The 23,451-nt window shown below is 42.3% G+C and overlaps 1 protein-coding gene and 1 long non-coding RNA gene across 4 annotated transcripts in view; one reads left to right on the top strand and one right to left on the bottom strand.

The window, feature by feature from the left end:
- LOC148524971 (uncharacterized) overlaps nucleotides 1-22,332 on the top strand; it is a 113,775-nt gene extending 91,443 nt beyond the window's left edge. The window contains exon 3 of one of the 2 annotated variants that reach the window (XR_015878329.1): nucleotides 21,974-22,332. This is a non-coding gene — a long non-coding RNA (uncharacterized LOC148524971). Of the gene's footprint in view, nucleotides 1-1,266; nucleotides 1,529-21,973 lie in introns of those variants that run through there. The other variant, XR_015878328.1, reaches the window with a different exon arrangement.
- The window catches only part of ZNF704 (zinc finger protein 704), a 104,950-nt gene that overhangs the window by 14,044 nt on the left and 67,455 nt on the right, over nucleotides 1-23,451 (bottom strand). For both annotated transcript variants that reach the window (XM_088471551.1, XM_088471552.1), the window contains exons 4-6: nucleotides 21,954-22,183; nucleotides 19,181-19,281; nucleotides 13,905-14,169 (exon numbers count right to left, since the gene is read on the bottom strand). In XM_088471551.1, coding sequence (XP_088327677.1) covers nucleotides 13,905-14,169; nucleotides 19,181-19,281; nucleotides 21,954-22,183 — 596 coding nt within the window. The remainder of the gene's footprint in view (nucleotides 1-13,904; nucleotides 14,170-19,180; nucleotides 19,282-21,953; nucleotides 22,184-23,451) is intronic.

Below are 23,451 nucleotides of genomic sequence, written 5' to 3'. Positions count from 1 at the left end.
GCGCGCTTTCTCCTCTAGATGTCAGGTTACAGTCTGTGAACTAGAATTATTGGTAAAGTTATTAGAGGGTCAAATAAGTGCTGATAGACATGGGGTGTCTGGAGCACTTGCATAGACACTTCACCAACATTCGCCCTCCTGCCAATCAAAGTGGGTGGTCACGGCACAATCCTGTCCCCTCCTCTTGTTGGCTGTGGGCTTTAACATAATGAACACAGCTCCTGATAGTGATTGGAATGGGACTGTAGCTCTGAATTCCTTCACTAACCTACAATTAAGTCATCCCCGTGGTAAGTGCTTAGATAATTTAATTTTGTTTACAGTGGCAAATATTTTGCCTTTACTAGACCTAATGCAGTTCTCATTAAGTTTTAGACATCAGTTGGTCAGTATCGGGTTCCCTATCACATGTACATTGCATTAGTATGGTATCATCATGTCCATAATTATTACATAAATGATACATTATAGGACTATGGTGTATTCACTATAGTGCATTGCTGCTATCAATCTGGTGGCTAGCCACAGCCCTTTAGCATGTGCCCCTACCACTGCATTTCCCTGGTGGGTCCTTCATGCTCCAGTCCGACACTGATATATTGTAATAAGATAATTGGTGGAGACAAGTACTAATAGTTGCAGTAATATCATATATTCAGCATGATGTTTATAAGAATGCGTATGATGCTTATGGTAATAGGGCACATTCTAATTGTTGAAAATATGTGTCTTAAAAAGTTTGTTAGTATAACAGTATTGCTAATGTGAGGCCCAATGAGTTGTGGATGAGCCATCATGTCAGCTATGGAAATATTACTGATGATGACCAAACACTATGCTCTTCTTGATTTGCTTGGACACTGAGCAACAAAAGGAGAATAATATCAGACCATTCATTTGTGACCACAACAGTGAAAATGTCAGTACGTTCTTACTGCTAGAAGCCATATGGAATAATATGTAGAATTACTGGATAGTAAAAATGTTTTCATGACCAAAGTAACATTTTTGAGCACCAGCTATATCTTACTATCAGAAAGCACCCATTGCCTAGAACTTACCTCCAAGTCAGTAGATCAGTATCTTCTACTTACATAAATATGTAGTCCTGTGTCATGCTAGTCCCACCCAATAAAACCAAACTACAGACCAATTCTGAAAAATGAAAAATCTACACAATGTGCAACGGACTGACAGCTATGAAAATATTATAAGATGATCTAATTTCCTTCCCTTACTAATTATCTCACAACTCCTGACCTTCAGATTGAGCAGATGAGCTTCTCCATGGAATTCCAGTTCCCAGAGTGATCTTCGACTTCAAGTCAAAATGAAGAGAGGACACTGGGTCCTCCCCTGGACGTTGAAGCCCTTTTCTTGTTATGAAGAGATGGGCCCTTTCCTTGTGATGATGAACTTGCCTGTCCCGAATTCAGTGCAAAGTGGTTAAGCCTGTCTTCCAAGACTGGGGATTAAAAATGAATTATGGACAGTGGACATCCCAGGGCTAGTAAATATAAACATTACCAAATTGATGCCTTGACAAGCAATTTGAATGCGATATTGGCTCAAATTTAGGTAAGGTCAACCATAAGTTCAACATCATATATCTGAAATCCATAAAATAGATAACTATGCCATGGATCATTTGGAGGTGTTGTACCTCTTATGACATGAAGTTTCTGTTGATTCCTTGTACAAGTATGGTTTACTGAGTATAAAGTAAAAATAACTAAGAAAATAGATCATAATTTACATAGTTGAAAAGGTTGATAAACAGACACAAGTCCGTCATGCTCAACCTTTTATAAGTTTCACTTTGGGTTTATACAGAGGAACCTATTTTTTCATTGGTTCCAGCATCCCTAGGTGGGAGGACCATCTTGAGCAGTGGTTCTCAACTGAAATCCTCAAGTACCCCCAATAGATCATGTGTCTTGGATGTATTTAATCATGCACAGTTGAGGTTATCCATTTTGCTGGATCAGTAATTATCCCACCTGTTTCCACAGAGTGAAATCCTATAAACCTAGACCTGTTGGAGTACTTGAAGACTCTAGTTGAGAATCACTGACCTGGAGGACCAATGACCCATTAATGAAGGGCAGGGAGTTTTGTTTTACATTACTAATGGCTGTTTTCTCTAAACTAAACTGCAGGTGGTTTAGGCGAAACTGTATGCGGTTTAAGAATTTTAAAACCACTTAACATAACCAACTACTTGAGTTTTGACCATTGAAACCACAAGATAACACATCTGGCAGTTTGGAGGTGAGAATTGATGTTGATGTGCAGCAGCTGGATAACCACCAAATACACCACTCCTTCATACCCTTACACCTTATTATGATGTTTCCTGTTTTATAAAATAATGGTATACTATACTTTTGGTTTATGGATTTAATTTTACTGAGAAAAGCTGTGAAAGGTTTTTGGCTCTCTGTGACATGAAGAATGGAGCTGAGGAAGGGGTGAATCATACTTGCCGACATTCTGAGTGGGAAATGCTGCAGGTGTGGCACTGTCAGTTGCAGCCCTGCACCTGGCTGCTGAATGGCACACTTGTGCCATTGAGAAATATGGTGGCCATGATGGCACAATTCACCACAAGTCACGCTATCAAGCCAGTGGAGGCTGGGTATTGTTTCGGGAGTTAATGAGAGCGCCCCAAAATTTGGGAGTTCTCTAGACATTCTGGGATAGTACTCAAGTATGGGTGAATTTTGTGGTGGTGTTGTTGTTTCAGGATAGAGAAATGAAGAAGTGAATTGATACACTTATTGCATGAACTCTGAACCAACACTAAGAAACAAGGGGAATATATATCAAGCAGTGTAAAGGGTAGAGAGGTGGACCTGTGGAGAAGTTGACCATAGCAACCAATCAGCTTTGAGGCAGCACAAGCTAGATAGAAGCTCATTGGTTGCCCTGGGCAACCTCCCTAATGGGTCACTTCTACACTCTCTTCACTGCTTGATATAGCTCCCCCATATATGAACTGACAACCACTAGTCACCAAAGATTACCCTATATATATATATATATATATATATATAATTATATATATATATATATATATATATATATAATTATATATATATATATATATATATATATATATATACAGATACAGTGCATAAATATTGGGACATTGACAGAATTTTCATATTTTGGCCTCTATTCCCCACCACAATGGCTTTGAAATGAAACAAACAAGATGTGCTTTAACTGCAGACTTTCAGATTTAATTTGAGGTTAATTACATCTAAATTACATCCAAATCAGGTGAACGGTGTAGGAATTACAAGGGTTTCTATATGTGCCTCCCACTTTTTAAGGGGCCAAAAGTAATGGGACTATCAACTCAAAAGCTATTTCATGGACAGGTGTGGGCTATTCCCTCGTTATTTCATTATCAATTAAGCAGGTAACAGGTCTCGAGTTGATTCTAGGTGTGACATTTGCATTTGGAATCAGTTGCTGTCGACTCTCAATATGATATCCAAAGAGCTGTCACTATCAGTGAAGCAAGCCATCATTAGGCTGAAAAATCAAAACAAACCCATCAGAGAGATAGCAAAAACATTAGGTGTGGCCAAATCAACTGTTTGGAACATTCTTAAAAAGAAAGAACGCACCGGAGAGCTCAGCAACACCAAAAGACCCGGAAGACCATGGAAAACAACTGTGGTGGATGACAGAAGAATTATTTCCCTGGTGAAGAAAAACCCCTTCACAACAGTTGGCCAAATCAAGAACACTCTCCAGGAGGTAGGTGTATATGTGTCAAAGTCAACAATCAAGAGAAGACTTCACAAGAGTGAATATAGAGGGTTCACCACAAGATGTAAACCATTGGTGAGCCACAAAAACAGGAAGACCAGATTAGAGTTTGCCAAACAACATCTAAAAAAGCCATTACAGTTCTTGAACAACATCCTATGGACAGATGAGACAAAGATCAACTTGTACCAGAGTGATGGGAACAGAAGAGAATGGAGAAGAAAAGGAACTGCTCATGATCCAAAACATACCACCTCATCAGTGAAGCATGGTGGTGGTAGTGTCATGGCGTGGGCATGTATGGCTGCCAATGGAACTGGTTCCCTTGTATTTATTGATGATGTGACTGCTGACAAAAGCAGCAGAATGAATTCTGAAGTGTTTCGGGCAATATTATATGCTCACATTCAGTCAAATGCTTCAGAACTCATTGGACGGCGCTTCACAGTGCAGATGGACAATGACCCGAAGCATACTGCAAAAGCAACCAAAGAGTTTTTCAAGGCTAAAAAGTGGAATGTTATGCAATGGCCAAGTCAATCCCCTGACCTGAATCCAATTGAGCATGCATTTCACTTGATGAAGACAAAACTGAAGGGAAAATGGCCCAAGAACAAGCAGGAACTGAAGACATTTGCAGTAGAGGCCTGGCAGAGCATCACCAGGGATGAAACCCAGCGTGTGGTGATGTTTATGCGTTCCAAACTTCAGGCTGTAATTGCCTGCAAAGGATTTGCAACAAAGTATTAAAAAGTGAAAGTTAGATTTAGGATTGTTTAGTTTGTCCCATTACTTTTAGCCCCTTAAAAAGTGGGAGGCACATATAGAAACCGTTGTAATTCCTACACCGTTCACCTGATTTGGATGTAATTACCCTCAAATTAAATCTGAAAGTCTGCAGTTAAAGCACATCTTGTTTGTTTCATTTCAAAGCCATTGTGGTGGTGAATAGAGGCCAAAATATGAAAATTCTATCAATGTCCCAATATTTATGCACCTGACTGTATATATTTTGAGTGTTTTTGTGGACAAGTCGTCACATTTGCCGCCTATCAAACTATATGCATTTTCCCTTATTCGTGAGAGGTAATTAGGAGGGCACCGGATGCAGCTGCTATATTTCAGCATAAGAGTGACAGCATCTACTGCTATGATAAATATACTAATTGTTTATACAAATATTCACACCACTTATGTATTATAGACAAATATGTACAGGCATGAGCTAGATATAATAGCAATAACAAGACAATTAAGGAAACATGCATAAAACTGTAAACCAGGCCACCTACTTACCAAAACATGTTAACTATTAATAAGTTTGCTGGATTCATTTGAATGCTTATTGATAAGGAAGTATAGATAAAATAAAAGTTACTAATATATCCAGCAGCTCATTTCATTAAACATACAAGTTTTTATAATATGATCCATTTTACCGATATTTTTAGAGCATTAAGCTGCTGTAATGCAAAACCTTGTCTGCCACAAAAGTAAAGAGGAACATTATAGCAATCATATATGAGACACACCAAATATGCATTATCCACATGTCAGCATTGCTACTGCATTTGGCCTAAATCAGGTACAGGTACTTATCCAAATAAATGAAAGGCTTAAGAACAAATAGGATATGAAATAGGAATGTGCAGGTGCTTCCATGAATTGTGGATCCTGAGTTAATTAAGAATTTAATGTCCCATCATATTTGAGTCATGTATAAAAATGCAGGGGAAGTACAGTTAATTATAATTTTGTCCATTATGTTTAGAGAAGGAGACTTCAGTAAGTGAAGGTCTGTCACAAGTTAGGAAGATGTTTATTTCTCAAAAGAGGATGAAATAGATACATAAAACCTATCCACATACTTGGCTAATGTTCAGCTATCTCATTAGTGATATTTAATGAGTTCTGCTTGTAAATATATGTACTATACTAAGGTAGGCTAAGTGCTTGCAGTGATGCTTTTTACCTGTACTTGAACTAATAAAGACCCATTCACAACACATGCTCGTCCATAATACCCTCTACACATTGGTGTAAGAAGTGGGATTGACCCAGGAGATGCCAGAGTGGCAATATGTAGACTATCATTCCACAGACCAAAAAGTTCAAGCAGACCCAGACAGAGTATATTACAAACACACTCAGTAGAATAGAACCTGGTATCAGGAGATGGGCCCAAATCAGAAAGTAGAAATAGTGCTTTGCTCTCCCAGGTGCCTGTCATTGCTCTGACTTCCCAAAAAAAAGATGGAAATAACTTTATCGCAATGTTGGAAAGAGTTCAGACCTGGCCCGTGGCTTCACCTGCAATTCGTCTGGTACAGCTGTAAATGGGGGAATCTTTCTCGGCAGCTGAGGATGAAATTATAGTAAGATGAAAGTCACTACCTAAGAGTGACTTTCTCAGACTTCAGAAGCCTACCAGCACCCCTACCAGCTGGGCATTAGTTATTTCTGTGAGTACCAGCTTTAGCTGCTGGCAACAGCCATGAGCACACACTAACACCAAGATTATGAAAATTATAGTCATGGCACATAGGGGTTGATTCTGAGTCGGACACAGCCATGTCTATGTCTGTTGCCACTGCATCGTCTGCGACTTTATGCTACTGCTGCTTCAAAGCCCTTTCCTGGTGTACAGCCATGTGTCCGAATGTGCAAGGACTGAGACGCCCACTTGATGATCAAATACCGCTTGATACATCTTTAGATGCCACCATCAGTCACACCATTGAAACTGTGTTCAGATTCTTCAACTGACTATGGCCTCCGTGTGAGCGATGAAGAGTCTTTGCACTTCAGCGACACTCCCATAACATTACCACAAGACACAGCATCTGCATGTGTCTGATTAGCTACCTCCTTCTTGCCATATGCACGGTGTGACTAACATGCAGTATAAAAATGACACTCCACTGTGTCCAACATTTGCAGTGAGCACTAACTCAGAATCAGGCCCATATTGTCAATTAACTTCCTTCATATCTGATTCAATGGGTCTGACCTTACCACATTGATTCAATTATGTCGGCTCTACATCTCATGGAGAACAAAATGGATGCAGATGAGGAGCCCAACCAATCAATGGTAGTATCCCCATTCGGCTGGTGACCTAGGCCTAGAAGCATCTGCTTGAGACAGGACCCATCATGGTCACTCTAGTTTACCTGACTGACATGATTCCCAATCAGGAACCCAGGGAGCTTCCTTGTGCCACAATCTCGCAAGCTCAGCGCTACTCCTCCATCAGCAGAAAGCAGAATCGACACCACACATGTTCAGTATGTGAAAAAAGGGACACTATGAATTGAGCTACTCACATATGGACTGCTCCCCTTTGGAGGTCTTCATACAGGTACTGTAGACCTACCACCGTTATTACAGGTGCTGGATCAGATCCACAGAAAAGTAGTCAGAGGGCTCTGGTGCGGGAAACAACATAGATTGCTGCTAGCCAAGAAGGTTCTCCCAGAAACCTTTTTTTTTTAATTAGGTTCATATATGAGATGTCTGGTCTTACCTCATTGCAAGGGTTCCCCTCATTATACTATGCCATATCCTGATTTTTTTTCTGCTCTGGGATTGAATGTACTCTTGTGTGAAGTTTAAGAGTTGAGAAGGCCGTGAAATGTTAATGAGAATGTTGAATTGACTGACATTAATAGAGATGTGTTGAACTTTCCATTTGCACCTCTCCCATATATCATGTTTGATAAATATTAAACCATTACCTAGTATGGAAGATCCCAGGTAACCTTGCTTTGTGATGATCAAAAGGCAAATACAAACTAATGGCTGCTTTACTGCTGAATTTACCAAGCTCCGGAATGCAAAATGTATACATATGTATACATCTCTCCCTGTCTCTTTCTCATCTCTGTCCCCATCCCAAGTCTATCTCTCACTCATCTCTGTCCATACTGTCCCTCCTTAACCTTCTGTCTCTCTTTTCTGTTCCTGTACCTTTTCTTTCTCTCTGATTTAGCAACCTCCTCTGTCTCTCATCAATGTGTCCCTTTCCCTCATCTGTTTCTCATTTCTTTCCTTCCTGTCCCCCACCCTCTATCTTTCTCTGTTATTACTGTCTCTATGTCGTCCCCCCACAAAAACACTCTACTGTCTCTCTCATCTCTTATATGTCCCCTGTACATCCATATAGCATTGGGAGAAGAGAGGTTTTGTCCGTGTGTCAGGCAGCCAGTGAGAGCTGTGAGGGAACGGGGACACATTTCTCCTTTCGACTTTCACTCACCTCTCTAGTGAGCAACTGCTAAATAGACAAATAAACATTTAAGATTATAAAATTATATATATGATCATACTAGTTTAACTGATTTATAGCTGTATATAGGGACTCAAAGTGCTTTACAATTACCTATTTGCTAATGTTTCTATGGAAATATAGACATGAAAATTTCCCTTTAGAAACCCAGTGAGAAGCGACCAAGGCTCAGTTTGCTAAAAACCTGTAAGCTCGGGGCCCGATTCAGACCCGCTCGCTAGATGCGTTCGCTCGCAGCCGTCAGCTGCCAAAGTATGCAAATCTGGCGATCACATGGCCAGACATTAGCACGCCCACTATGTCTTGGCGTGCGATCGCGGTGTGTATTTAGATGCCCACCAGCCTGTCTTAAGATGCACACTTTCCCTTAGTAATACACGTCATCTCCAGGAAGTGTATACAACAATCGGTAATATCGAACCCATACGCAGCACTTGTGGCTGACCACATCAGATTTTTTATATCATTTTTTAGAATGCAATAGAGAAATGATAGGTAGGATATGGGTAACATCACCACATGTCTGTTTTAGAAGCTTTAGTAAATCTCCCCAAATGAGGAATGACACCTCTATGTCTTAAGTGAAAAAGGAGGTTTGCGTCATCTTGGGTTTGGCTATTACATGAGATCTATACCTATAAGTGTTGCCCTGAGGTTCCCAGACTTCTCCAAACTGAGGCCTTAAATGCAGAGCTTGGGCAGTTATTTGTAGCACTGTACACACACTCAATTCTATTTGCACTGCAGTGTGATTTACAGACTTTTACACATCAGCAAGTATATACACTCATGTGCCAGAAATACTGAAATACCTGTCTAGTAAGGCACAGGTCTTAGCTTCCATCAGATTAGAGCAGCAACATGACCAAGCAAGGACTCCACAAGCTCTGAGAGTACCGTGTAGATAGAGTACACCATGGCTCCTGAGGAATCGTATGCAATTCCGTAATATTGGCTGTTGGTGGAACCCTGCCATTGATGACACATTGAAATGCATCCTACATGTGTTCTACTGGGTTCAAATCCAGCAAATGAGCATGCCAACTCATGATGCCGAACTCAGAGGAATGCTACTCCAGCCAAACTATGGTGGCTATGGACCTGTACGGTGGCATATTGATGTGCCTGACATGAATGGGTGAAAATGATCGGCAAGGATGGTTTTTGTAGCTTCACCGGTCAGTGTTGTCTACAGATGTATCGGGGTCCTAATACGTGCCAGCTGAGAGCACCCCAAACCACCGGCCTGGACTGTCTCCAAATGGGATGCAGTTAGATTACCGGCGGCCAGGATGCCGGCCGTCGGAATCCCGACAAGAGAAGCTCGACCTGGGACTAAAAATAGGCGTCAAAATCCGACGCCTATCTTTAGCCCCACGCTGAAATATCAACAGCCAGCAACCCGATCTAAGGTAAGCGGGGACAGGTTAGTGTTAGCCGGGGGGCACACGCGCATGCAGGGGGGGTTACTGAGTACCTAGAAACCCCCCCTGCTAGCTGCTCCATCGCCGTGCAGCTGAACATTTTTTTTTTTTAATAAAGAGAGTCTCCACACTCTCCTGCTGAAGCTCCGGCAACTGTGCCTGCTGTTATACTGTGCTGGCTGTAGGGGGAGCTGCATCGGCAGTACGCAGCCCTCCCAGGCAGTTCACATGAGAGCACCAGCGTTGTGAGAGGCTGAGAGTTGCTGCCGGCATTCTCTCCTGGAGCCGCACCGCAGGTCTGTGTATCGGCAGCGTGGGAGGTGTTCTTTAATAAATGAAGCCAGAGCTGTATTTATTTGTGTTTTGAAGTGAGTGTGTGTCTGTGTAGTCTGTGTGTGTGTGTCAGTGTGTGTGTCTGTGTAGTCTGTCTATGGGGCCCATTTATCAAAGTGAATTTGAGGTTTCTATGGGGGATGCAATGCCGCCAAATGTATCAATATCGGGAATGCGAAGTCCCCCTGCATGTCCCGGATAATACATCCGGCAGATAGGATCGCATTTTGCAATGCGATCAGGGGCGGTACTGCATGCCCTGCATGTCCCGGATAATACATCCGGCAGATAGGATTGCATTTTGCAATGCGATCAGGGGCGGCACTGCATGCCCTGATCGCATTGCAAAATGCGATCATTAATAAATGGGCCCCTGTGAGTTTGTCAATGTTTGTGTCAGTGTGTGTGTCTGTGTAGTCTGTGTGTCAGTGTGTGAGTCTGCGTGGACTGTGTGTCAATGTTTGTGTCAGTGTGTGTGTCTGTGTAGTCTGTGTAAATCAATGTTTGTGTCAGTGTGTGTGTATGTGTAGTCTGTGTGTTTATGTCAATGTTTGTGTCAGTGTGTGTCTGTGTAGTCTGTCTTTGTGTGTATGTCAATGTTTGTGTCAGTGTGTGTGTCTGTGTCAATCTTTGTGTCAGTGTGTGTGTCTGCGTGGACTGTGTGTCAATGTTTGTGTCAGTGTGTGTGTCTGTGTAGTCTGTCAGTGTGTGTGTGTGTGTCAATGTTTGTGTCAGTGTGTGTGTGTTTGTGTAGTCTGTCTGTGTGTCAGTGTGTCTGTGTAAGTGTGTGTCTGTATAGTCTTTGTTGGTGTGTGTATGTGTGTCTGTGCCAGTGAGCGTGTCTATGTTTCCAATGGAGGACTCGGTGTCGCCTTTTAATTTCTTGGAGGGGCTGAAAAGCTCCACATGGGATTTTCTCTATAATTGAATTAAACCAAACTTTATTCAATTCATACTGAGTGCTGGACTATGGGACTATGCAACAATATATATAAATATATATATAAATATATATATATATATACAGTCGGATACAGGCAGCACTCCTCAGGTACTCAATAATCCAGGCTCGTTAATCCATTACTGTGAAACATTTCAGATGCATTTTCCTTCATTAAGGCATTGACGAAATATGTAATAAATGCATCTGAAATTTTGCACAGTAATGTATTAGCAATCTTGGATTATTTAGAACCCAAGGAGTGGTACCTGTATGTGTTTCTATTTTTTTTGTCATTGTTTGGAAACCCCCTTTCAAAATCCTGCGTTTGCCACTGGGGGGGGGGGTTGATTTAAATTTAGGCACCCCCGGGGGGACTTAGGGTTAGATACCCACCCGGAAGTGTTAGGGCTAGACTGCGGGTAGGGGGGTGCCTAACCCTATCCCTAAGTCCCCCCGAGGGTGTCTAAATCTAACCCTCCCTCCCCCGGCTAATGCTAACCTGTCCCCGCTTACCTTCATTCGGGGGGAGGTTAGGGTTAGGCACCCCCCAGAAGGGGTAGGGTGCGGGGAGGGGGGGTTAGGTTTATGCACCCCAGGGGAGACTTAGGGTTAGGCACCACCCCGGGAGGTTTAGGATTAGGCACCACCAAGGGAAGGTTAGGGTTAAGGGGGGGACAGGGGAGGGTTAAGTTACTTACCAGCCCCAGTCGGAATTGTAGCTGATCGGGCTTTCGTCGTCAGTATGAGAACCGCCGGCTATTCAGCTGTCAGTATTTCATACCGATTCCCTCCCTACTGATGCCTTAGATGCAGAGCTTGGGCAGTCCTGTGTGAGGACTTGGAGCAGCTGGAACATCTAATCTTGTACTGTAACTTTTACAATTTCAAAGCTACTTACACTGCAATGCTTTGCCAAAAAATGGGCTCTTGGGGCGTCCATTTCAGGGTTAACACAAATTGGACACCTCTGAAAAGGCTACACTACACGCCAATCTGGTTGGTACCTGGCCCTCAAGCCCTTATAATTTGAGGTGTGCCGCGGGTTTTCTACAGCCTAATGTTCGGAAATAATTGTGTATCTCCACCTGTAGTCTGAGTCAGTTGTGACTGAGCTGCCCCATTTATGCGCTGGTGAAAGCAGCCATAATCATCATCATCATTTAATAGCCATTTGCACAAGCCCTACCCTTGGTGCAGGAGAACCATTCGATGATAGCCTCTGAAGAGCCTGCAACAAGCCCAAGGTATACTTATACCACATGCAAATGCCCCATTGCCGCACAGTCACTCCCACTTTGTCACAAGAGGAGTTTATCAGAGATATGTATGATTCTGAATCGCCCGTATTTGCTCTAAATGGTGGTTATATAATAGAAGTTACTGTATATTTATATTTACATTATGCCTTATTTCTGTAAACACATACACCATTATGGCGTGCTGGGGGTGATTGGTTTGTTTTTTGTTTGTAGTCTATATTAACTCCTTCGTTACATGCACCTGTGAGGGACCAATAAATTGACTATCCTTCTATGTATCACTGTAACACATACTATAAAGTAGTGTACAAGTTATATATGGGGAGGCAATAAATTAAGTTTTAAGATCCAACCAAATCCTTTGACAAAATAATCAGTGAAATACAGAATAAAAATCCTATTATTGTAATAATACAATTGTATGTGAGGGCCTTAAGTGATACATTTTTAGCTGTAATTTTAGTCCATGGAAATTATAACTCTGGGTGCTAAACAATGGAAGAAATTGGATTCACTTGACCTAAACCTGAAGATTTGACCAAACATGCACCGCATTATGGGGTGTATTTACCAAAATAGTGATAAATGTCCTGAAACCTAATATTCATGGTGAGTCAGGAACAGGTTTTGGAGCTATTTATCATTGCCCCCATTCTGGGACAGCTGCTCCTAGAAGCAGCTGTCCTGGCTAAGCCTAACACTTAAGCTGAGTACACACCATGAGATGGTACGACCCAGCATCAGTGCGATATTATGTAATGATTCATCGCACGCGCCGTACGCACTGCATGATCTGGTGTAGGATGGCACGATGTGTCGTTACGTGCTGCGTCGTGCAGAACAGCAGGAGGGACTATGTGATGAACCACGGATCGGGCGTGCACACTAAACAATGTGTACAATAAATTGTTCCGATCTGCATCAGGACAATATATCATACGATACATTGTATAGTGTGTTCTGGGCTTTAGACCTCTGTCCCGGCAGTGTTACCGCATATGCTCACTGTGAGGGCCGTAGGAGATGGACAGATCCAAATGGATCCCTCTCTGGACTCTCTCCCCATAGCTAGTAGTGGGCAAGCGCCACCTGAGGATGGTGTTACGTCCCACAGTCAAGAATAGTATATAGAACAACCATAACATGCCCATACATTGCATGGGAACTGTGCTGAGCTCTGTTAGTGGCCTAAAAAATAGTCTCTTTACTCAGGGCCTGATTCAGCATGGATCACAATTGCAACCGCGTATGTAGATCGGTCGATAGTGCGCATGCTTATGCGTCGCAGTGCGCGTGTGTGAGTTAGCATTGCGATCGCTCTGCGATCACGCACGCAGAAAGAAAGGCATCGCAGAGCGAGTGACGGGACGTCAGCGTTTGAGAGTGGTGACTTGGGAGTGGTTGGAGAAACACAGGCGTGCCAGACCGTTTGAACGCCGTTACTTTGGCGTGCTTAAATTATCCACTGCGATGGCATACGCAGCTTGTGTACTCACTGCGCGCCATGAGAGTTGTAATTTCTGAGACAGGTCAGGGCTGCTGTAATTGTGCGTGAGGGGCCGATGTTACTCAATGTTACCGATGTATACGCAGGTCTGCGATGTCTTACGGATGTGAGATAACGGTAGTGGGTGTCTTTATGCTGGCTTTGCGATTGCAGACATTAATATTTTCGCAGCAGAACAGCATGCGTAATCGCAATAGCAATCCGTAGTGAATCAGGCCCTGAGTTTCATGGTAATTATAGTGCGGCAAATAGGGTTAATAAATAGGCCCCTTAAATCCTTAGCATTCCACAGAATCCCAAATTGAATGCTGGATTTCAGATTATTACATGTAAACATACATAACATTGCGTGAATGCTGTGGTTTACCTGGTAGGCATGGTCAGACTGTACGAGATAGAAGGAGTTAGGGGCTGATCTGCTGAGACGGCCAATCAGCTTGCTCTCTGTCTTGCAACATACAGTTTCACAATTTCCAGCATTTGGAAGAAGTATTGTAGAGGGAACTGATGCATAAGATGGAGATACAGATGAGAGGTTATATAAGCCTTCAGTGCCACAGTCATTGTTCAGCCTGATCTCAGTATAGTAGAAGTCCTCTTCTCCCTCATAGTCGTCAGATTCTCCAGGTCGTCTTGGGAGAGAAAGGTGAATGTCAAAATGACATCTATAAAAGAACAGCCTGCTGACCAGATGCTAAATAATCAATGAAAAGACTGGCAGATACATACAAGTGCAGGTGAGAATATAGGTGTCAGGAATACTCCCTCTAAATGAGCAGCACTATGTAAATTATGAAGGAATAAGCTAGAACAGCTATGTGTAGCACTGTACAAGCCCTCAATTCTATTTGCACTGCAGTGTGATTTACAGACTTTTACACATCAGTACCTATATACACTCATGTGCCAGAAATACTAAGACACCTGCCTAGTAAGGCACAGGTCTTAGCTTCTATAAGATTACAGCAGCAACATGACCAATCGTGGATTCCATGAGCTCTGAGAGTACCATGTAGAAAGAGGGCACCAAGCCTCCTGAGGAATGGTCCACAATTCTGTGATGTTGGCTGGTCGTGGAACCCTGCCATTGATGGCACATTGAATTGCATCCTACATGTGTCCTATTGGGTTCAGATCCGACGAACGAGAAGGCCAACTGATGATGCCAAACTCAGAGGTATGCTCCTCCAGCTGAACTCTGGTGGCTTTGGACCTGTATGGTGGCGTATTGTTGTGCCTGACATGAATGGGTGAAAATGATCGGCAAGGATAGTTTACTTAGCGTCGCTGGCCAGTGATGTCTGCAGATGTATCAGGGGTCCTAATACGTGCCAGTTGAGAGCAGCCCACACCATAACAGAGTCACCACCGCCCTGGACTGTCCCTTGTTGTCATGCAGCATTTTTGTGGAGTTTTCAACACATACATAATCGTCCATCTGCCTGAAACAGTTTGAACCTCGACTCATCGGACCAGGTTACATATTTCCAGTTATCTTGGGTTTAGTAGCATTGTTCACGAGCCCAGGCAATGCACACTTGCACATAGCCTTGTGCAGTGGAGTCAGCAATGGGACCCTGGTGGACTGTCAGCTCCAATGCCCCGTAGAAGAAAGGGAACATTGTATCACACACTGGTTGTCTTCCCTGTTGTTGTGTAGTCGCGGTCAAATTGTAGTACAAGAAAATCCAAATAAGATGTTGATTTGGGAGGTGGAGTGACCCATCTCTCTGGCACCTACTATCTAGCCTCATTCAAAGCCGCTTAAATCACGATACACTGCCATCTTCACAGCAAATTATACAACGGGTAGGGAGCGATATCTGCATAGATATAGCACTTCAATTGCAGAAGATACCAATTAATGCAGGTGTGTGGCGGCATGTACTGGGAATGGAAGCGACTGTCTCAGCCTTAATGGCACATGAGTGTAAAATTTTAAGCATATTATCATTTGTAGACTTCATAGAGAGAATATGAAAATTTTTGTGTGGGGCAAAGTTGGAATCCGGCATCTAAAATCTTGTTCTTGCTCATGATGTATAACATTTCTCAATATGGATGTAAACCATATGAAGGACATGTTCCGCAAAATGTAGTACACCCCAAAGCTAACAAATCTCCTGTGCCATGGTTGTCCAAGGACAGTTAGAATTTCTGCCAGTGATGATTCTTGTTAATTAGGGGCAGATGAATTAAGCTCTGTAAAGTGTTAAAGTGGAGAGTTATAAACTACCAACCAATCAGCTCCTAACTGTCATTTTTCAAACACAGCACGTAAGATGACAGGGGCTGAGTGGCTGGTAGTTTATCACTCTTCGATTTATTACTTTCCAGTACTTAGTACACCCCCCTAGACTTATATATATATATATACATATATATATGTATATATATATATAGTGCATCCAGAAAGTATTCACAGCGCATCACTTTTTCCACATTTTGTTATGTTACAGCCTTATTTCAAAATAGAATAAATTCATTTTTGTCCTCAAAATTCTACACACAATACCCATAATGACAATGTGTAAGAAGTTATTTTGAGATTTTTGCAAATTTAATAAAAAAAAAAAACAATGAAGAAATCACATGTAAATAAGTATTCATGGCCTTTACCATGAAGCTTATCCTTGAGATGTTGCTACAGCTTAATTGGATTCCATCTGTGGTAAATTCAGTTGAATGGACATGATTTTGAAAGGCTTACACCTGTCTATATAAGGTCCCACACTTGACAGTGCATGTCAGAGCACAAACCAAGCATGAAGTCCAAGGAATTGTCTGTAGGCCTCCGAGACAGGATTGTCTCAAGGCACAAATCTGGGGAAGGGTACAGAAAAATATCTGCTGCTTTGAAGGTCCCAATGAGCACAGTGGCCTCCATCATCTGTAAATGAAAGAAGTTCAGAACCACCAGGACTCTTCCTAGAGTTCGCTGTCCTTCTAAACTGAGTGATCGGGGGAGAAGGGCCCTAGTCACGGAGGTGACCGAGAACCCGATGGTCACTCTGTCAGAGCTACAGCATTCCTCTGTGGAGATATGAGAACCTGGCACATGACAGCCCGCCTGGAGTTTGCCAAAATGCACCTGAAGGATTCTCAGACCATGAGAGACAAAGATTGAACTCTTTGGTGTGAATGTCAGGCGTTCTGTTTGGAGGAAACCAGGCAGCGCTCATCACCAGGCCAATACCATCCCTACAGTGAAGCATGGTGGTGGCAGCATCTTGCTGTGGGGATGTTTTTCAGCAGCAGGAACTGGGAGACTAGTCAGGACAGAGGGAAAGATGAATGCAGCAATGTATATAGACATCCTGGATGAAAACTTGCTCCAGAGCGCTCTTGACCTCAGAATGGGGCAACGGTTAATCTTTCAGCAGGACAACGACTCTAAGCACACAGCCAAGATATCAAAGGAGTGGCTTCAGGACAACTCTGTGAATGTCCTTGAGTGGCCCAGCCAGAGCCCAGACTTGAATCCGATTGAACATCTCTGGGGAGATCTGAAAATGGCTATGCACCGATGCTTCCCATCCAACCTGATGGAGCTGCAAAGAGGAATGGGCGACACTGCTAAAAGATAGGTGTGCCAAGCTTGTGGCATCATATTCAAAAAGAATTGAGGCTGTAATTGCTGCCAAAAGTGCATCAACAAAGTATTGAGCAAAGACTGAGAATACTTATGTACATGTGATTTCTTAGGTTTTTTTTTTAATTAAATTTGCAAAAATCACAAAGAAACTTTTTACACGTTGTCATTATAGGGTATTGTGTGTAGAATTTTGAGGAGAAAAATTAATTTATTCCATTTTGGAATAAGGCTGTAGCATAACAAAATGTGGAAAAAGTGATGCGCTGTGAATACTTTCCGGATGCACTGTGTATATATATATATATATATATATATATATATATATATATATATATATATATATATATATATATATATATCTGTCCTGGAAAATAGATACATTTGCATTACAGATGGTAGAATGTAAATTACAATCAACAATCACATTTTGTTGCATGTAATAAGCTGAAAGAAGGCCATTTAAAGCTTCCTCAACAGCCCAATCTCTGTAGCATTAGAGCATATTACAACAATTTGGACCACCTATAGATACTTTGGTATTAGCCTGAAAAGAAGTGATTTGTTAAGCTGGCCACACACTAGACCAATTTTCATCCAACCAACCAACTAGTTGATTGGTTGGAATGAAAATCTGGTAACGTATGGGAGTAAATGATGATCATTATATTTGCTGCTAAATGCCAGAAAACAGATGAAAATGGTCGGTCAGACAAGTTTGTTAAATGTTTGAGCAAAACAATTTGTTCAAACAACAGTTTTTAGTCCATTTTCCGGTGTTTGGGAGCAAATTGCTGATTGTCATTTACTTTCATCCCTTACCAGGTTTTCATTGCAACCAATCAACTAGTTGGCTGGTTGGATGTAAGTTGGTCTAGTGTGTGGCCAGCTTAAGACTTGGCCACATTTAGCTTTAAGCATATTGCAATATTTAGACTTTAAAAAATGTTTTTATGATTCTATCAGGGTGGCAATTTCAGTCACAACTGATATAAAATATACACTAGTCTGAATGACCTACTGTGGCATTTTGTAAGGGAAATGCTTGAAATTCTGTATGAACTGCAGAACAGAATTGTGATCAATGGAACCTTCAAAGCTATTACTACTCAATATACTTATTAAAGACCTATTAAAATATTACTGTACAAATAGAATTTTAAGTAAAGCTTTGTAGAGTAAAAAAGACTAATAAGAGATTTAAGAGAGGTTTCTAATGTCATCTATCTATCTACATTGTTGGCTGCACCCTGCAGTGGTCATCTTTCATTTCTTTTCTTACAGCTCAACATTTCATGACATACAGTTTTAACATTATGCACAAATTAGGGCTCACTCCAGGGGCATATAAATAATGGGTGCAGGGTGTGCCCGGCACACGGGCCCCTAGGTCCATGAGGGCCCACACCGCACACCCTTCACCCATACTTCCAAATACCCACCTCTCCGATGTCCCACGTTGGCTGGAGAGGCGCTACACAGAACTCTTTTAAAGTTGGCGCAGCGGCTGCTTTCCCGGCGTTGTGCGCATTGCAGTAGGAAAATCACAGGGAAAATGGCTGCCGCGCCATTTTTCTGGTGTACTGCGCATGCACAGTAGACTCTGGGCACAGACTAGTGCCCAGAATCTACTGAATATGTCAGTACGCCGCTGCCGCCGGAGAGAGAGGAGGGGGCCGCGGATGGTGAGTGAACATTGGCCCCCTCCTCTCTAAATACGCCCCTGGCTCACTCAAATGTTTCCACTAGTGACAAATCTGAAAAATGTGTTCAAAGTTAAGATTCAGCCAAATAATTTGACTAATCTTTAGTATTTGTCATTTGAAATCTTAATTCCAAGGGGTATAAGTGCGGGTTTTTAGAAGTGGAGATGTTGCCCATAGCAACCTATCAGATTCTATCTATTATCTTCTAGAAGCTGCTAGATGAATGGTAAGTAGAATCTGATTGGCTGTTATGGGCCACAGCTCTACTTCTAAAAACCTGCACTTTAGTAAATATACCCCAAACTGTTTACTTTACTAATTAAAGAGAAAGTCACAGTGACTTACCCGAGGTGAATTGTCCTGATGTGCTTCTTGATTCCTGCTGCAGTGCTCAGAATTTTCCCACATTTCTTCCAGAGACATTTGAACATTACTTTCATGGAGTTCTAGAGATAAATAGTGCACAAACTCAGAAAACAATACAATCAGATAGACGGGATGACTCTCCCACCTCACGGAGCTATTCAATTCAGTGTGCTGTGTGGTCGGAGAATGCCGGTTATCACGGTCATCGCGCCTTAAAAAGGGTGGTAAGGCGCGGTAACCGGCATTCTCTGACCAAAGTGCCGGGCGCGCGGCTGTTAGCGCCGCGCTATGCAGAAAAACAGCAGCGCACCCGGCACTTTGGTCGGATTTCTCTTCGCATCCCCAGGGGGGTGTGAGAAGAAATCCTTAGCGCGCCCAAAAAGTGCGGTGTATTGAATAGCTTCGGGAGTCCCTCCCGTCGCTATTCAATAGCGCGTTGAATTGGATTCCCCCCTATAAGTTACATTTATCATTTAAATGTAGTATAACAGAAAAAAGATACTAATTACAGTATAAGCAGAAAGCTCTGCATTAGGTGAATACAGTTAAAAAGTTATTATTATTTCGGTTTTGTCATTCTAAGCATTATTTAATTTTAACTCATCAACATTACTTGCTGCACTATGGGCCTGATTCAGAGCCACTCGTAAGTGGCAGCTCGTTCGCTCCGAGCGATGTTTGCCCAACTGCGCAAGCGTACGGATCGTTATACGCATGCGCGAACCAGTCAGTGCTGCCGAAATTCATGTGCTCGCAAAATAGCGAATGCCTGCTAATTTGAGTGACAGGATGAGGCGTATGTGGGTGGTAACAGGGGAAGGTGCTTGAAAACGGGGAGTGGAGATCCGATCGCAGGCGTGCTTAAAGGTCAAAACGGGCGTTTTATGGGTGTGCATATTTAAAACAGCAGCGTCATTGACCACGTCACTGGGTTATTTTATAGCCAGAACTGCTCGCAAAATTGTGGTAGCAAAAACCAACCACAAGAATAGCGAGCAGCTCATACCCTGTTCGATGTACTCGATTAATCTAATAAATAGCGGACATGACGTAGGATGCGAGCAGACAGGGGGCGTAGTTTCCCAAAAAACGACCGCAAGTTTTGTTCGCTCATTCAGACCTAGAGGCGTGAACAGACCGCAAACAGCGAACGGTTCATTTGAATAGCCACCCCTATTTTCTGGACGAGCGAGCGCAAATAGCGACCGGCTCTGAATCAGGCCCTCTATTGGTAATTATCATGATTAATTATTAACCTGCATGTTATCTGCTATAAGAAATTGTGTTTACAACATTCAAATATTGTATTGTGTGGAATTTTTGTCATATATTGCTATAAATCTAAAATAATTAAATATAACCCATCTACAGAATATGGCGAACATGGGTCTTCCTTTAGGGATCTCTTCACAATTGCATTAGGTCGAATGTGGGGCAGCAACAATGAACTTTATGTTGGCATAACCAGCTGAGACATCAGACACAAGGGACTATATTCATGTCTAGCATGTGACTAACATTAGATGACATGGCAGCACAAAACCATACACAACAGACTTTATCAATAAGTCAGCTATCTCTAGCCTTGCATGAAGGATCAAACAGACATCAGCGTGACTGCAGTATAAAATTATATAATCTGGTTTTGTTTCTTAGACAGCTGTATGGGCTCAGTTATAGGTTTGAGTCTTACTGCATAGCCGGTGGGTATACAGGTCTATTCATGGTAACAAATAGGTCAATTAAGATAAATGGATTTCTTTTAGAAATGTTATAGCATGTTTGAAATACCTGCTTGTAAACTGAAACCTATGAAAAGACCAGGTGGACTTGATTGGACGACAGGTCATTTATATACAAAGAAACACACACATAAATAAATGACCATGCACCCAGCCTACTTTATAAAGATCACATTCTTCGGTAGATACAATTCCACTAACTCTACATGTAAATTTACTAAAATGGCATACAAGTTATATTGTGGGAACTGTACCAGTCAGGGGCATAACTAGGTATCTGAAGGCCCCATAGCAAAAGTTTGTAAGGACCTCTATGTACCACCCAATGGTGAAAAATATATATAACTTTGACAAGGAAGATGGGCTCCCCTCAGCTCTGGACAGAGCCGTAACTAGACTTTTTGGTGCCCTGTGCCAGAAAGAGCATTGGCGCCCCACTCATTTTTCAAAGGGACATAATGCACCCATAAAAGGGCAATGGATTCATGGGGAAGGGCCAGGGAAGAGATGGAGGAGGCCAGGAGATGCTGGGGATGAAATTAGAGGAAGCTACAAGTGAGAATGATAATAAACAGAAATTTGACAGGCACAAACAGCGCCCCCTGACCTGTGGTGTCCTGTGCGATGGCACCGGCTGCACTACCCTAGCTACGGCCCTGGCTCTGGACCCTATAGCAGCTGCACCCCTTGCACCTATGGCAGTTACACCCATGGTACCAGTGCTGGAGCAAAAGTGATGATGCACTGTATAAGCGACACTTGGCATAGCTGCCGTCTATGTAGACCCTTGATAAATATCAAAAATCCTTATAATAGACCCCTTAATTTTTTAGAGATCTTTGGTGCTTGCATGCTAGCCTGAGCTTTCCTCCCCCCACACATGTACTGTAAAACCATGCAACACCTAAACCTAAGTATAAATGATTACGCTGCAAGAGCAGGAGGCATGAATGACAAAAATAATCCTGTAGGAAAATTGAAAAATATTATAGATTATAATGTTAACAAACCTTTCTTTTCCTTGGGACAGGGTCTTCGAATAAGATGTTGCTAGTGTCTGTATCATCGGTGCTGTCATCTGGACGTACCGGGCATCGGAAGTGCTTGAAACTGTCCACAAACAAGGGTGGGGATGGAGTTGATGGATTGGAGCAGTCACTGGTTGTGTTCCAGCTCCAACAACCGCTGCTGCTGGCACTAGAAGATACACAGCCGGCTTCTTTCCAAGAACCATTTACATCTGTCAGCAAAAGTGGAACGTTATATGTATTTACCATGCAACTCTATGATACCTGAGCAGATCCAATTTTTGATCATGCCAAATAACAGCATCTGCATGTGTGCGGGCAACTTAGGCTCTCAGTAAGGGTATAATATGCAAAGGATGAACATGATGCAAGATGAAAAGACTATATAGGAAAAGATTAGGGGCTCTGTTTATTAAGATAAGAAAAGCTATATCTCTGGCGGAAATGGCTATTTCCATCATTGAAAGGCCATCTCCCTGTGGTCTCTATTAATAAAGCAGCGTAAAAAGGGCTGTTAATGGCTTTGATCAATATAAAGCTTATCACTGAGAAATCTCCAATTTCCCCAGCAGTTGTCTGTAGTGCTGCAATTATTGTTCCCCATACACTGATATGGGGTAAACTGATCAGTGAAGAGCGGAAATGTCTTGTCTCTGTAATTTTGCCATCTGAGAGTTGTGTAATCTCCTGAAAAAGTACCTCTATGGGGGGATGGGGGAGGGCAATGAAGTTCACTGTCCTCTATTTCCACCTACTTTTGGATAAGTTATAACTAAACTTAGGTTTTTAGCACACTTTTCACTTATTTATCTCAATTTAAAGTATCACTACTATTCATTTAACCTGTAACACATGCGATTTCACTGATATCTCCTGGTTACAACAATCCATCTGTGTTAAATTCCACACTTCCCATACTTTAGTATGGGCATGTAAAAATGAGTGTATTCATCAACATCCAAAAATGGTAGATTTTCAGAAATTGCATATGTAACTGTATGCCATCCTCAGATGGCGTACAGCTCCTGATAGTATTCAAAAGCTGCTGTTTACATGGCAGCTTTTGCAGCAGAGGAATCTTTTCAGATCCTTCTCTGCTGTGTGCTGGCTGCCTGTGCCTGCCAGCTCCTCCCGTCCCTCCTCCCGGCTCCACTGCACTCACCACTGCATGAAAGGAGGCTTCATGCTGGTGCTGGGTGTCAGCGATCAGCCGGTCCCTCTCTCTTTTTAGGAGAAAAGTGTCTCACTTCCGAAAAACTGACTTCATAGAACCAACAGTATTTCAGAAGTGATAGTTTAGGGCAGGAGGCATGATGAATGCCTCCCAAACTTTGTATGAACTCGCAGCAAGTGCAAACCATAATTATCACAAGTGATTAATATGTTTTGATGAATGGGCCTCTAAGGGTCGGGGCTATTTATTATAAAGGAAATGCATGAGATATCACTGATTTCTCCTACTTACGTTTCAGTCCCGATC

This window comes from Taudactylus pleione, unplaced genomic scaffold (genome assembly GCF_031769625.1).
Source record: "Taudactylus pleione unplaced genomic scaffold, aTauple2 ptg000114l, whole genome shotgun sequence".
NCBI lineage: Eukaryota > Metazoa > Chordata > Amphibia > Anura > Myobatrachidae > Taudactylus > Taudactylus pleione.
Note: the sequence above shows the minus strand (reverse complement) of the source record. Positions and strands in the feature narration are given on the sequence as shown.